The sequence below is a fragment of the Thalia democratica genome, chromosome 2 (assembly GCF_965202585.1).
Source record: "Thalia democratica chromosome 2, ktThaDemo2.hap1.1, whole genome shotgun sequence".
NCBI lineage: Eukaryota > Metazoa > Chordata > Thaliacea > Salpida > Salpidae > Thalia > Thalia democratica.
The window spans coordinates 49,756,745-49,773,716 of NC_139166.1; the positions used below are offsets into that span (position 1 = coordinate 49,756,745).

A 16,972-nucleotide genomic window follows, 5' to 3' on the forward strand; every position below is an offset into this window, starting at 1 on the left:
AACTAAGCTGAACAGTTTTTTGTAAAAAAACAGTGTAATTCAAATAGTATTAACAACTGGAGTGTTAAAAAAGTAAAAAACAGGTTTAATCGTCCTTGCTTTTATTTAATTTAATTCGTAAATGTTTTCATAACTAAAGCAAAGTTTTAAGTAGTTAACGTTATTAAGTTTATATAATCAGCTTCTTTTTTCTTGATATTAAGTATGTATAGCTCTATTAAGTTAGAAAAACCTTTAATAAAACTTTTACTTGTAGATACATTCTTATCTTGAACAATTATTTAAACATAATATCAATATAAAACGATTACATTTAAAAATATCATACTTTCTGCATTTTAAACAAATAATTTATTAAACTTATTTATTAACTAAACATGAACTTTAAGTATTTTCAGAGATTTTACAACATTACCTACTTCATAAATTACCTACTAACATTACTTTAAAGACATTATGTCTTACAATTTACAAATTTTATGAACAATTTGACAATAAACTAACATAAACAAATTCTGATTTTCAGTTGATTAAAAAAAACAACAACAATTGAGAGGTATATACTTTATAAAATACGAAAAAATCATGTTACCAACAGAACATTAGCTTTTCTAATGTACATTTATCTTACTAGCTTTTCATTTAGTAAATTTAAAAGAAAATTGAGAAATTAAATGAGTTCTTCTTTTTTGAAAAAAAATAGTTTAATCATAAAGTAATAAATAAACAGGACTCAAAATCATACAAAAAAAAATTTATTTGCTAAGTTTTTTTAAAACTTTTGCTTTAAAGTTGTTATGATCATTTCCCTGCAAAATTTTAGTTAACTCTTTTAAGTACTCCAAAGAGTTCTCTTCTATTTTCAAATCAGGTTTAGTTGGAAGTTTAAGGTTAGCAAAAGACTTGACGAATGAAGCTTCTGTATCGTTACTTTTACTTCGAAGGTCGTTTAACTTCTTTTTATTTGTTTGTATAAGACTGCGTTGCTCTAGTAACCTTTTTTCACTGCTTTTATCGTTTTGCAACATTATATTGTTGATGGAAGACAATTTCCTGTTAATGAATATTTTTCTTACATACACTAAAAAGTAATCATAAAAAAATAATTATTATTAATTTATTATTTTTACTAATGATGCTTTGTAGACCTTTAGTGTAAAGATCATTAACTGGCAAGAAATAAAAACTACGTATAAGCTATGTAAACTTTTATTAATCAAAATTAAAAGTTAATAGCTTAAATATAACTTTTCATACAACTTTAAAACCACATTAACTATTTATACACCTATATTCTGTTGTTTATAATAAATAAGATTTTATTAGGTTTTAAACACAACTTAAATATAAAAGTATTTGTTTATATTATTATTTAAGTACTTGTGCCAAATATAACAACAGTTTCAATTATAAAAATAGCTTTTTAAGGAGCAATTGCAGATATTTGGAAATTACCTAAACATTTCATTAAGTGTAAAAAAGTTTATTAAGAATAAAAAACTAACCCTGCAGTTTTAGAAGCATTTTTCAACTGCTGCTCTTTCTTTTTGTTGTATTGCAAAAACTCGGGAGTGAAAATTTGAATTTGCGAGTCTTCGTCCTCAGAATCGGCATAATCAGTAAAACTAACAGGAATTTTAAACTTCTTGAAGTTTTCAGGCTGATTTAAATCTGCCATGTGCGTGTGTTGTTGTTTTATAAATGAGCAAATGCCTTCTGTGTGGTCGCTTTCTTGAGTTCCGATCACCAGTTGAGACTGCATGAAAGAATGAGGATTGTTTTGTTTTTCTGCGGTATTTAGGTTGATTTGACCTGTCAAATGACTTGGAAGACAAAGCATGCTGGATCCGACGTTGACAAACTTGTTGGTTGTTTCCTTGAATTTGACTAATGTTTTACAACATGTATGTAGATAGTTTGACTTTTTCTATTTATGAGTTCTAAATACATCTCAATTTGTAAATATTGAATATGTTAAGTAATTAATAAACTAACCTGCACACTATTGTTAGAAGTACTAAAATACTCGTCGTTGTTTTTGCTAAGCAGTTTCTTTGAGGATCCAGAGTCTTTCCCCTTTGTTAATAATGCAGAGTCTAAAAATTTGCAACAATAGCACTAAAATTATTCCTTCTAGGAAAGTTTTTAAAATGATAATGTTTTTATATGCTAGTAAGTTTCTTTTATAGTTCTAACTAATTAAAATAGTTAGCTTTATTACTTTTTTATTTCTTTACTTTTATAAAGGAAATAATAAATCAAAAATTGTCTTTACGCGCGATTATTTTTTTAATTTCACTCCATGGGGCGTTTTGGAAAATTAGTTTTGGAAATCCAGATATAAATGAATAAACCAATATTAAAATTAAAACTGTTTGTGAATTGATATTTCTAAGTTGAAGTAAGTAAATGAAAATACTAATTGAATAAAGAAACGTTTAATGACTGAAATAAATATTCAACACCACTGTACCAATTAACTAAATAAAGCATACAATTAGTCAATGTGAACTCAACAAAATAAATATTATGTTCAGAAAAAAACTGCTTGTAGAGTTCTGGTTTCCGGTTTAGAATTAAATTTATTTTCGAGTTTTTTAATGGAAATCACTACGCGCTATTTATATTATTTTGAAAATATAGTTTTTCAAAGGTTCCGAATAATTCATTAAATAATGACCAATTGACAACTACTATTTATTTTTTGTAGTTTACCAACATCCTTTTTTCTGTTAGACAACGTAATATTGCTTAGTAGATTTTAGTCAATGTTGACTAAATCTGTTTATTAGATTAGTACTGGCTCTACCCACATATTTTTCTTTACAAAAACATAAAAACTTATAGATTGCATTGCTGGTGTTAAGGATAGGTGGTATGTCTGTATTGTTAATCTTGAATGCTTATAATAGTAATGTAATCTAAAACCAAATTTACATTTTAAGCCTGAAATCAGAAGTGTGAAAGCAAAAAATGTTGGTCTATTCGACCATATTGTTTACTTTGTTGAATTTACATTGATTAATTTAATGCTCTATTTAGCTAAATAATACAGTACTGTTACATTTTTATTTCTCTGATTAAAAATTTGCTTAATTCAATCAATTATTACAGTTGTGTTACATTTTGTTAATTTTTCTAAGGTTGAAATTTCTTAGTTATTACTATTCAATGTTATGAGAGAAATTTTAAGCACGATTTAAGCACTAATGGGCGTTGACAGAAATTATTTCTGTTTATATTTTGTTTTATATAAAGTATAAACGTACTTGTAAACAAATAATATCTTAAGAAAACAAAAAAGTTGAATTTCAAATGTTAACTAAAAAGTTTGACGAAATTTCAGCAGTATAAAGATTATTTATATAACAACGCCTAAAAAACAATATGCACTCTGCTCTGCATAGAGTTTCTGCTTAAGTGAATTATTTACAGTTCTATCAACTTACCATTAGATTTTTGTAACTTCTCTTTTTCTGGATCTGAAAACAAACTACTTAGGTATTTAGTTAAAAAAAGGTTTTTACTTTCATAAGGTAGTTCAACTTAAACTAATTTTCTTCTGTATTGTTTAGAATTTGACACTACTTAATTGTTTAGTCCGAATGTTTAAAAGCATATAAATAAACTATCTAACTAAACAATACTTTTTAAACGCAAAATCAATTTAGATATGCAACTTTTTTTTTTTTGATAAACTCATATTAAAGAATCTTTGACCAACAGAAAAATATTTAATACAATTTCAAATATATACATTTCATTTATAACACAATGTAAAAGCCATTCAAAATGTATGTTTTTACTTCCTGTTGTAAAACACAGCATAAAAGATATAGTTAAAAAAGACTTTAAAGTTTACTACATTAAAAACAGTCATTTGTTAACATCTTGTAACAAAAAGTATAATGTTTATATCATAGTCTACTTGTAAATAAATATTCTCAGTAAAACCATATTTAAGTTTTTCTTGTTGACTCATTGCAATCCATTGATCAATTAGAAGTTTTTCAGCCTCTCCTTTGGTAACTTTTGCTTCTCGTACAAGCTTAAACCTTTTACACTTGTAAAATGTTCTGCGTTCATTTTTTGTTATTGATGTTAAGTAGTATAGAAAACTTCAATTTTAATTTAATACTCAATAAAAATTTAAAGAAAAAAATTAAATTTTAAGCATCAAAACAATACTAAATTTAATGATTTAATTCTTTTTTTATACCTGTTGAATAACTATATAATTAATATTAAACAAAAATTAATATACTAAAACGTAATTACTCTAAAAAGCTAGATTTTTTATTATTCTTATTAAAAAGTAATGTTTAACAAAGCAATTTAGTACTTTTATTGTTCTACACCTAAACCAGTGCACAGAAAGACAAGCAAAGATTTATTGTCATAGATATAAGTATATTTAAACTATGATAGTTAAGAAAAGTTATTTTTTTATTTTATAAATAAATGCGATTAGCTTTGTAAATTAGACAGTGTATAATAAGTATTGCAGCTCTCAGATAATTAATAAATCAAAACTTTTAAGTTTGATAACCACTAAAACTTAGGAAAAACTTCATTATCTGAAAAAAAAAAACTTTTTTGAAAATATTATACGTTTTTAAACTCACCTAAATCTTGGGTTCATTTTTACTTTTTTTATATGATCTTGTGTAATTCTGTACGATGTTGTATGCATATTTTTTGTTTTTCTTAAATTTGTCCTACCACTACTACTCATTTGTGCAAACAAACTAGTCTAAAATAATATTTTAATTTTCTGCAAATTTTTCTATTTAAAAAAATACAATCCAGTACTTAAACTTGATGTAGTTTTAATACAGGTAACTTAATTGGATTTTTCAAAGTCTGAACTATAATTCCTAAAAGAAATCTGAAAAAAATAAACTATTACAGATATTTAATTGTAAGAAATCAATTAAGGATTTTGTACAAACATAAAAAACAATGTTACAATAAACAGTGTGGCCACTGAATTTCTAAAACTTTCTTTTAGGTTTTTAAAAGTAAAAGTTTCTTGTTCTTTTCTAGTATAAAAAGTTAATGCTAAATAGCATACTTTTCATTTTAGAAGTAACAATTAGAGTTTTAAACTTCAGTTCAACCTGATAAAAATAAAACATATTTCAAAGAATTATTTTAAAATTTAAAAAACTAAAACTACTTAAAAAACAAACTATTCTTAAAATGTGTAAAAAATAATATTAATATTTGAATGCTAGTTACAAAATATAATTTAGCTTATTAAAAAAATAAGCTTTTCAATAAGGCTTTCATTTTAATAAGAACTGGAAGTATTGGAAATTAAAACTGATAAACATAACTTTTACTGAAATGAACTGCTAAATAAAACTTAGTATTTATAAACAAATTAACATTATGATGTAGCTATAAAAGTTTGGATTAAAAACTATTACTTTTAGAACTTTGCAAATTTTAAAGATGTTTTAACTAGTTTATAATTTTAGTTATACAAGTAGATATATATTTATAAATAGCACATTGTTTTCAATAGAGCAATTAAACCTGCAAAAAATATGCAATACTTGTTTCTGTGATAAATGTATATATCAAACGCTGACAGAAGGGATTACATAAAATAAAAAGAAAGAATTACTTTGACGGTGCAGTCACATTAAACTTTTTTTTAGTATTAGAACTATAGGATTTTCCAGGTTTCAAGATAAAATGGACACCCTCAATAAATCTGAGCTAACTGCAAAGTAAAAGAAATTACGTAAACATTCCTATTATAATTAAATAAATAGCAAAAAATGAATGGTATATCATGAGTTAACTATTTAAAGTTAAATACTGAAATAAGACTTAACTTACTTTTGTTTAAATTTTAACAAAAATTAAGCATATATTTTTGGAGTACGTAACAACACAGTGCACTTTTAACTATAAAATTCATATACTAACTACCAAAAGCTTTTTCAAAACCACTTTCTAGTTTTTACCCAATGCATTCATTAGATATGATGCCACAATAAAAATCTATTTAACAAACCAAAAATAAGTTTTTTTTGTTGTGTCATTATAGTTACTAAACTTTAAAATTAGAACTCTGTTTTAAACATCTTTATTTGTAAGTATAAAAAATTTCATAGCTTGGAATGCGGTCCTTAGCTAATCACAGTTTTGTTTTGAAATGATAATTAATGAATGCATTAACATAAAAATATAAATTTATCTTAACACTTAGAATGAAAATGTTTTTAACAAAAAGTTTACAAATCAGGGTTGCCACTATTTTAGTCAAAAAAACTGTCCTTAGTGACCTTATCTGTCCTGATTAATTTAAAGTTATTTCAAATCCTTTGTTAGATAAAAATCAAGTTCTTTATTCATTATAAATAATATCATAAGGAAATTTCGAAAATAAATTAACTGAATCTCATTAAAAATCTAGAAAAAACTTTGCTGAGATTTTCTAAAAATATTAAAACTATTCTGAGCTTTAAACAAAAAACTATCCGGAGTTTAAAATAAAATTCAAAATATCCTGAGCTGGCCTATGTCATCCTGAGATTCTCAATTTTTTTTACATATCCTGAATTATAGTGAGTGTTTTGAGTTTAAAACAACCCTGACAATTCTTGTCTGCAGAAAACTCTACTTCGTCAAAAAATTGTTTTTACAGAGAGCTTTGAATCAAAAAACTTCCTTGTGTTTTAACAAAAATCTTTTAGTTTGCAGAGATTCTAAATAAATTTGAACTATTCTGAGATAAGTGTGGCAAACAACGTAGTCTTTGAAAAAGATAGTTGTACTAAAACTTATACAATTTAACTACTATTAGCTAAATTTATTAACAGGGTTGCCTTTCTTTGAAGCAAAATTTTAGCTTAAGGGACAAAAAACTAGCCCAAGTTACATCAAGCTAACCTGAGTTTTATAAATAAAAAATGGAAAAAAATAAGCTAACATGAGCCAAAAATTAAGAAAATACTGTTACTCAAACTTTAAAATACCTAAATTTACTAAAATAGTAACAAAAGACTTAATAAAATCCTAATCAGACCAAAAAAAATAGACTGAGATTAAGGAACATATCAAAACTGGCCTGTGTTATGAAAAATATTTATAACTCTAGCTTTAAATTAAAATTTTCAAACTGGCTTCAGTTTTCTAATAAAGATTAAACTAGCAGGAGTTATCCTAAGTTAGTGACAACCTTGTTCTAAAATAAAAAAAAGGAAAAATTAAATTTAGGTTAACAGAAACAGATTATGTTCTATATTTAATATATTTGCCAAATTTTGAAGCAAAATAAAAATGCTTGAGCATTTAGTTATAATTAGTAGCATAAACTAACTATAGTTTCAATCGAAAAATATGGAATTTAAAATAGAAAGTTAGGCAGGATTTACCATTTGTATATAAATTTTACTCTTGTGACAGAAAAAAAAATCTTTTAAAATACAGAACTTTTAGCATTTTAAATTTTAAAGGACCAATTCACAAACTATATAGTGATAGAATAAAATAAGTTCAAAAGTTAGTATACATTAAAATACTACAAAACTTGATTTTTTAAATTCAAATTAGAAGGAATACTATTAATGGTTTATTCTAAACACTCTTTAATCCAGTTAAGCAAACCTGAGTGATTAAAAGTTTTAATCACTCAGGTTTTCAAAACCTAGCCAGAGCTTATGATTATTGAGAAAAAATAATTGTTATGAGTAAAAACAACTAAAAAGCATTACTAAAGCCTAAATATCTAAAAATATCATTAAATTTAAACAAATTGAAAGCTAAAAAAAATAATTTGTAAAGATTTTGAAAAATTAAAAAACAAATTTAAAAAAAAACTAGCCTAAGATTAAAGAAAATTATCTAAACTAGCCTGATTTTTTCAAAAAAGCTGAAAATAGTAAAGTTTTTGAAAAATCTCAAACTAGTCTTAGCTACCCTGAGTGTGTTACAAACCTCAAACAAGAAAATGCCAACCAATGACTCAGGATTGTTCAGGATAAAGACCAACAATGGTATTTGTTTACTTAAATAAAAGATTAAATTTGTCTGCAATAATTAATAGTTGAACAAAAAAAAATAAATTCAATTTGTGGGAATCCCCGGCTATGAGATTAACCTGGTTGTGTTTGCATATTACTACATTACATTGGGTAGCTTGAGAATTGTGCAAATCATTAGTCTAATGTAGCAAATCATACGTGATGATTCAGAAAAAAAAATTCATGTCATTTTTAACTTTAATCATAGAAACTTAATTTTTCAAGTTATATTTATATTTTTGGGTAAGGTGGGTTAGGAATAACGGAATAAATGAAATCAAATTTTGAAAAAACTTTTTTTTTTTAATTCTGTCTCAGCAAATATGCGAATAATTTGAACAATTCTCAAGCTACCTCACATGTATTACATACAATTATCAACCTGTTTGCTATAAAGCTGCAATTTCAGTGCAAAAAGTGTAAATTACAATAAATTTTGCTGCATACTTGAAAACGAAACCCTCAAAAAGGTGGTTTAAGGACCTGCAACAAAAAGACCTCTCGGTTATCGAGTTGCCAGCCAACACAATATGAATATTTTCAACAACAACAATGCTTATAGAAACAGTTTGCTTCAGGTTATTCTATTCTCTGAAGAATGTTTACACTCAACTTTTCGCGTTTAAACATATGACAATATAAAAGTCAAACACCATAAAACTTACAATAGATATATCTACAAAAAAATGTTTTAAGAGGCTATGCTATCAATAAAAAATTCCAGGTCCATAACATTTACAATCGTTAGATTAAAAAAAAATCAAACTTTTTTTTTTTGATAGCAGCGGTTTTACAATTAAAAATAATAATAACGGATAAATAGTTGTAGAAAGTAACAATTAGAAACTAAATATCTTAAAGAAAATTAGTTTGGCTCGCAGGTCGTAGTTTGCCGACTCCAGGAATAGATGTAAGACACATAAAATTTCAAAAACTATAATGTTTACAACAACTAGTTAAAAAAACTTTAAATGCCTCAACTATTCTTAAGTTTAGGTAAAACTAATAAGTTTAAAATGTATACAAACTGATAGTTTTTCTAGATGCAAAGTTAGGAAGAAAATTTATTTTCAATGCATCATTAAAAGGAATATTGAAAAAGTTTTCTTAGCATTTTAAAATATTTTATGTCAAAATATCACCTTTTTTAACACTTTTAACTGTTTTTGTTTAAATAACAATTTTATTAGAATTTTTTTTGATAGTATAACTATAAACTTTACTACTACATTAAGAATCATCATAAAACTTAACATTAATTATCAAAAATTATTGCAAAGTTAATAGACCACTAATAAAAAGCACGACATTAAATATTATTCATTTACAAAGAATTTTTAAACAACAAGTTTTAGATTTTTGTTTTTTAACGTTTAACAAATACAAACAATAATAATAATAAAAATCATAATAACAAAAATTGTATTAACAGCAACAAAAATAATATTAACAATATAACTGTTCAAAATATAGGTTTAATCGTTTGCTAACAAAAGATCCTAGTGAAATAACTTCACTGGAATATAAATAAAAACAAATTGTACAGTAATCTTCCTTTATTGTACCAACATATGTTTCTGTGTGTTAACGAATCAACACACTTCAACTGAGTTCTGTATAAAAATAAAAAAATGATTACTGTAATGTAAGAATAGATGCATAGAATAAAGTGGGTGTATACATGTTTTTTATTAAAATAAAATAATTTCTACACATAATAGTTAATAATAGGCAAAATACTTAATACTAAATCCGACTGTTATAAAACTATATAATATTTCTAATTATTAAGTCTAAAACAATTAAAGTAAACTAAAATAAACAATAAAACAACAAATCATAATATAAATAAAGCACTCACGTTAAATGGAAAGAATAACTGATTCAAATTTACTGTTGTTAATGAATGAACGAAATACATTCATTACATCTAATAATTACGTCAAAATATAAATGAGGTTATTTCAACTGTTTAATTTGTATTGCAAAGTTTGTTAATTTAGTTTTTATGTTTTTAATCTTTTTTGAACAAAAGTAAAACATCAACCATTAGTAAGTGAATCAATAAAATTTAATAAAACTTAACAACGGCGAAGACAATAAAAGTCACAGAAACTCGATGTAACATGTATACTATACATCAAATGCTTGTAAAGATTAAATCAAAGTTAAATACAATTAGGAAGCAGATTTAGTTCAAATGTAAAAATCAAAAATAGAAAAAAATTAAGATTTAAGAAATCAAAACACAAAAAAAAATCTAACTTGTTATTGAGCTTACAAAGTACTGACCGATAGATAAGTTGCAGCGACATACATAAAATCACAATGACTTAAATTACATATGTACTGTGTTTAATAATTATAAATAAAAAAATAACTGATTTATAAAGTAGCAGTCGAGTGTTTAAATTAAATATCCCATACAGATATTTTAAATATTAAATAAGTAAACTGTATTATATATGAAAGTTAAAATGTAAAATAACAAGGTGGTCATATGCTAAGTATAAACCTGCAGTATAAAACCTACTAGCTCTCTTGGGCGCTTCTTTGCCTTTGATTGAAAAAAAAATCTATTGGATATGGAGTTGAATTTTTTAGTGGGGTCCTTTAGAAATTTTTTTATTTTTTTGAGTTTTTACTCCAACGGATCTTTTAGAAAATATTTTTATTATATTTTTTACTATTCTTAGTTTGATGTGTTCTCAAGGGTTGTCGTTTTTTTTCGAATTTCTAATATTTTATTAATATATTCAAATATTCCCGATTATAAATTTCAAAAACTTTTAATTTTCTAACGATCACTGTAGCAAAAAAAAAACTTATTTTAATACACTTATTAAGACTATTTTAAATGGTTCACACTTTTTTTAAAATCTAAACTGTTTTTATGTAAAACATGTCACATGATCCATGTAAGTTTTACTAAAACTATCATTATTTGATCATGTAATCCCTTATATTTCTTTAATCTCATTATATATTATATTTATTATTAAGTATTAGTCTACAATAATCTATAGTAGTAATTATTATTTTTAAGAAACATATGTATACAGTTATACAGCTACTTTAGCTTCTATTCTTTCCTTAAAATTTTGATTTTTTACAAAGTTTCTTTGAAGTGTGTTAACTTTTTTAAACACAGAAACATGTGTTAGAGTTAGTCGAATAAAGAAAGAGTACTGTGTGAACTTGTTATTATCATATATTCCAGTGAACTTGCTTCGCTCGGTTCTCTATTAGCAAACTATTAACTTTGAATTTTTATAGTTACTTTTTAAATAGTATTTTTGTCTTTATATCCTTAGAAATATATAATGTAAAAAAAATCTCTATTTTTTGAATACTGAATAAGAGAAGATCTACTAATACTCCAATCAGATAAGACCTGTATAACCAAAAGAACTAAACAAATAAACTCACGAAGATGTAAGATAAAAGGTAAAAAAAAAACGTACAAATTTTTCAAAAAGAGAATAGCACATATAGGTAAGTGCTTAAACAAAAACAATAGTAATATGACAATTAGTACACTATACAGCTGCCAAAAAAAACGTAACTTGGTCCTCACTAAACAACCAATTTTACTACAATCAAAATTAATCTACAGAGCTCCTCTAAAACCCGAATACACAGTAAATTTATTATAAGTTTAACCGAAAAACAGTTTAAGAAAACCACTGAAATCATAAAAATTCATTTACAAACCTAAACAAAATACACGCAACAAAACTATTTAATCATATTTAGAAAGATAAGATATAAATACAACAGGTAAGTTTTTTTAAAGGATGCACATTATGCACCTGAATAAAAAAAAGAAAATGTTAACAAATCTAAAGCCTCAAATAAAAAGTCAGAAAGAAAAACGTAAGCATCGACTACTTAATAATGATTATAAAAACAACCTTGTAATTCAACAAAAAATCAAACAGTTTATATAACTAGTTTTTATCAAGTTCATTTTATAAAACTATCATTATTTTTCAAAAGTCTTAATTTTTATTAAGATTTAATTTTTCACTCATGAAAATTTCATTGACATTTAGCAATTTATAAAAGCTAACAGCAAATAACTACTACTCAAATTAATGCATTATATTTCATTAAAAAAAAAATCTAAATTTTTTGTTCTGTAGTGTCTTTTTAAGATCAACTTATAGATTATTACGTAATTATACTTGACTCTTTTGTATAAATATTAATTTCGCTCCAAGTAAAAATAAGTCAGAGAAAGAAGCGAAGCATAATGATAGCATATTTAACATATTGTTTATACAACAAAACATCTGTAAACTTTTTTTTTTGTTTTAGGTGGCAGTTATTTTAAATCATTATGCTTTTAATTTTCATTTTGTAACCTTTCTTTAACTGCTTTAAATATGAGTAAAAACATACTTTTTAAACAAAGTAAGTATGTTTATTATTTTTTTACTATAAAAAGTGATTTAAGCATGTAACAATACTAAAAAGAATAGTTTATATTTTGTAAGTTAGCAATTAATTATTATTTTTTCTTTCGATCATCTTAGTGAGTTTGAAATTTAAAGAACTAAATGCTGAAGCATGCTGATAGTGTATTTATCTTAATTCAATGAATGAACATTCTTGTATTTTTACTTAACTTATGGTATAAATGTTGTAAGATGTTATGGTATTAAAGATTACTTGTTTATTTAATGATGGAATTTCTGTATTCATTTATTTATTCAGTTATTAAATTTTAACTTATTTATTACATTTAATGTAAAAAACAAATTAATTTCAATTTTTAAAAGTGTTATCACATAATATACAAAATAAAATAAAGCTATAAAATTCTGTGTAGTCTATAAACAACACATACCGCAAATATTGTATTGAACTAAAAAAATTGGATATGAAATTTTTTGAAACATGCTTGTATGAATATATTTAAACATGTATGGGTTAAGTTTACAATAAAAAAAGGTCCCTTAAGTACATTAAAATTATGTATCACTATATAATATAGTACATTTCTGTCAATAAGCTTGTTGTAGGCAAGTAAAGGAAATGGTTAGAAGAAAATTAAAAATGATTTGTTAGAAATAGTAGATTGTTATAATTAAAAGATGATATTAGACTATTAAAGTAAATATTTATTTTCTTTAAAACCTAACTTTAAAAAATCCTACAAAAAAAAATGCAGGTGGCAGGTGGATTCTGTTGGTTTGCAGTTTTACAAAAAAAAAAGGAAACATTAGATAAATTGAAAAATATCTAAATCACTAAAACTTACTTTTGTAGCCTAGTGTAAGGGTAGGCAGGGTTTCCAAAAAGCCTGGAATTCTAGAAAAACCTGGATTTTGAGAAATTATAAAAAACCTGGAATTTTGTACAAAAATCACTTACAAACCTGTGATTTTAAACAATTTTTTACATGTTATCTAGTAAATTTTTGATTTGAAATGAAAAATCTATCATATAGAACACTGTTTCCTAAGTGTGGGCGTTATTGCCCCCTGAGGCCAATTTCAGTAAGTAGAAGTGCAATAGTTGGTAAAGGGGCAAAGAGAAGGGAGGAAATTTAAAAATTTTGGGCCATTTTTAAACTTACACTAAATATTCTTGAGTTGCACAGGGTTTGTGCGCGTCAGGCTAAGTCAGACTAAATCAGTTTTTTTATTTAAGAGTTTGAAAATCTCAGTTTTTCTCAGTTCAGATGCTTTAAAATTTTTGATAAAAAAAATTGAGAAATATTTTTAAGATCAAATTGAAATGTGAACTTATTTCTAAATAAAGATTTAGTTATTAAAGACAAAATCAGTCAGTGTTTGTAAATATAAATGCTTAAGACCTTTTGTTGAATCTCTAAAAAAATTTAAGAATCTTCATTATTTTGTTTTGAGTAGATTATATACGTCATAATTATGAAACTCGATAAAAAAAATACAGTTTAAACATTAAAGTTTAGTTCAACAACTTAGCTGTTTGTTTGAATTTGTTTACTTCAGCGATGTTTTTCAGAGCTTAGTTAGTTGAACTGTTTTAATTTCTAATTTAAAGGCTTTATACCAAATACTTTTTAGATTAAAACTCTTAGCAGTTTATTCATATATTTTACTGTTTGTTTAAAGTTATTAGAGACATTCACAACACTAAAACTTAGCTTTAAGATATAAGTACTAAGTTTTGTGGGAGTACAAATTTTAGGTACAATTCATTTTTCTTTACAAGAACAAAACATTAAAGGTTTTTTTCTATGTAAATGTAAGCTTTTTAAATCTGATACGACGTCAACAATCACTGTATTTATTTAGAGTTAAGTATTTATAATTATGCATCAATTTTAAGTATTAGTCAAAATGCTATAATAAACATTTTTGCTTATTTTAATACTTAATACTTGTGTAAGCATTTCATTTTAAATTTTAATAAAAGACACAATGCCCGTCAATTTATTATAACTCTTCTGGTTATAATGTTTTTACTTAGTGCTTAATTAAATTGAACAATTGTGTTTAGTAATATATATTAAATTTGTTCATTAGTAATAGATTAGATATAACACTTATTTTAAAACTTATCACTGAATTTCTTATGTTAAGGGCATAGGGGAATGTCAATCACCTTTTTCACAATTTAGTCTTATTTTATTGAGTTGTAACTAAGCTATGAGTTGCTTTTTGCAGACTTTTAATGCCAAAATGATTTTGAGATAAAGCTGGTTAAAGTCAGAGACTACAATAGTACTAATCAAGACCCCCAATACCTAAATTGACTTCTAAAGGGGATTTTCCTTACTTTGAAAAAATGTCAGGCTAAATTGTTCTCAATCAGGCTAAATGAAAAAAAGTTTGTGCACAAACCGTGGTTGCAGATAAAAGCAAAAAAAAAAAAGGTCTTAGGTGTATTTATTAGTAATTTTGAAACTTACACTAGATATTCTTGAGTTGCAGATGAAGAGCAAAAAAAAAAAGGTCTTGGGTGTTTTTATTAGTAAATTTGAAACTTACACTTGATATTCTTGAGTTGCAGATGAAGAACAAAAATAAAATAAAGGTCTTAGGTGTTTTATATGGTAGTCTTGTTGGAGGGGACAATAGCCTTTTTAATTTCTTCAAAAGAGGCAATTTGAAAAAAAAGTTAGGGAAACCCTGATATAGAATGTATATGGCATTAAGCATTAAGTTAATGACCGCAAAATAAAGACTATAATATAAAAATAAAGAACATTGCAAAATAAAACAAACATTGCACTGTATCATTTAGTATTAACACTTAACATTACTGCAAAATTACTGATACTTTAATAGTTATTATAAAATAACTGTCACATGATTGATAAAATCTAATGGACTATCTGTTAGAAATATAAAGGTTTATACCTATAAAAATACAGAAAACAATCATTTAACCTTCTGTAAAAGACATCAGTTCTACTAAAAAAATCTATATGGATATTATTTTTCAGTAAAAGATCTTTCATAAGAAACATTCCATTCCCCATCAATCTTACAATCAAGAATAGCATCTATATCCAAGTTCAGCAAATCAGGTAGGTATTCCACTTTGAATTTCTTCCATCTTGAACTCTCTTGAGGTGGTCCATTTTGTAAGTCCCTTCAACATTTTTACCTTCACAAGTAGCAATATACAATGTGTCTGATGACCCTTCACTAATTAATGTGGCATAATATGCCCTAGCACAATATTTTCTTTTTTTTTTCTGTAAGTTTAGTGGGGAAAAAGCCCAAACAATTATTAATGCATCAGCGTTTGTTGGCAAAGAACATAGCAAGCCCTCATCATCTTCTGAAACAACAGCTCATAAGTTTAGAAGTTTTTTGTTGTGGGTATTTCCATTTAACTAAAAAATTTCAGGATTGTATAACACTTAGATATGTGTGAATTTCTAAAGTAAATTAACTCATTACAAACATTAACTTAACTTTGATCAGGATGAGATTTTAGAATAGAACACAGCTCTTCCACGCTCACTGCAGGCCCACCCAAACTTTTACACAATTACAACTTTTGCAATAGCTTCTGCACGTATTGATCCCTTTTCTACCCCTTTTTAATTTTTTCAAATCTGATTGAGCTATAATTTTTTTTGTTCCACTTTTGCTTAATCTCATTCAAAAATTATTTTACAACTTTATTAATTTTTTCATGTTTAGTTTGAAAAGAATCAGATATAAGTAATGTACAATCATTTCTTATCCCTTTTGCTGTGAAGTGTTGGTTCCTAAACTTTGCCACTGCTGCTCGCTTTCCTAATCTAGCAATGTGCCTTTCAGATTATAAGTTTTTGGGTTGAAAGTCCTGCCAGTTCTTCATTAGTTAATAAGTTGAGCTTAGTAGAATGCGGTGTATTTGACAAACAATTCTTTCCAAATCCATATTCTCTGTTTGTCAATCAAAACTTGGGCGGCATGAAGACACACTAAGAATTTTACAACACAATTCAGAAGTTGGCTTTAACACCTTAATATGTGGATAATGTTTTACATATGCGTCCAGAGTGTTCATTATTCCAATGGTGAGATTATAATACAGCTCGGGAATTACATTGAGAAGGTCTTGTTGAGTGCTAACCTCAGCAAAGTGGAAAAATGCAGAATAATTTGATTTTTACCTTAGAAAAAAGTACCATTTTGCAGACAAAATTGCATGTATTATGTGATTATGACATCATAATACATCAAAAGCAGTTAAAATGTCTTTAAATGTATGTATATAAATTAAATCTTAAATTTAAGATATAAATTATTAGTCTAGGTCCTAGGATGTATAAGTGACTTTATTACTATTTAAGTCAAAAATCATTAAAACATGTGATTTTTTGGGCAGTAAACTTTTTGGACATATATTTTTTTCAATCCTAATTAAATGAAGCCAAGTTACATCCAATTAATATGTCCAAATAAGTTTAGCAAACATTACTCAAGTACTCCCTACTT

At 25.4% G+C, this 16,972-nt stretch overlaps 1 protein-coding gene across 1 annotated transcript; it reads right to left on the bottom strand.

The window, feature by feature from the left end:
• Nucleotides 1-489: 489 nt before the first annotated feature.
• Nucleotides 490-4,769, bottom strand: LOC145829824 (uncharacterized). The gene is made up of 6 exons (XM_082937694.1): nt 4,626-4,769; nt 3,955-4,076; nt 3,450-3,482; nt 1,996-2,096; nt 1,506-1,876; nt 490-1,053 (listed from the first exon to the last, which is right to left on the bottom strand). Exons 1-6 carry the CDS (start codon nt 4,733-4,735, stop codon nt 756-758), a joined length of 1,035 nt encoding a protein of 344 aa, XP_082793820.1. The 5' UTR covers nt 4,736-4,769; the 3' UTR covers nt 490-755.
• Nucleotides 4,770-16,972: the final 12,203 nt, after the last annotated feature.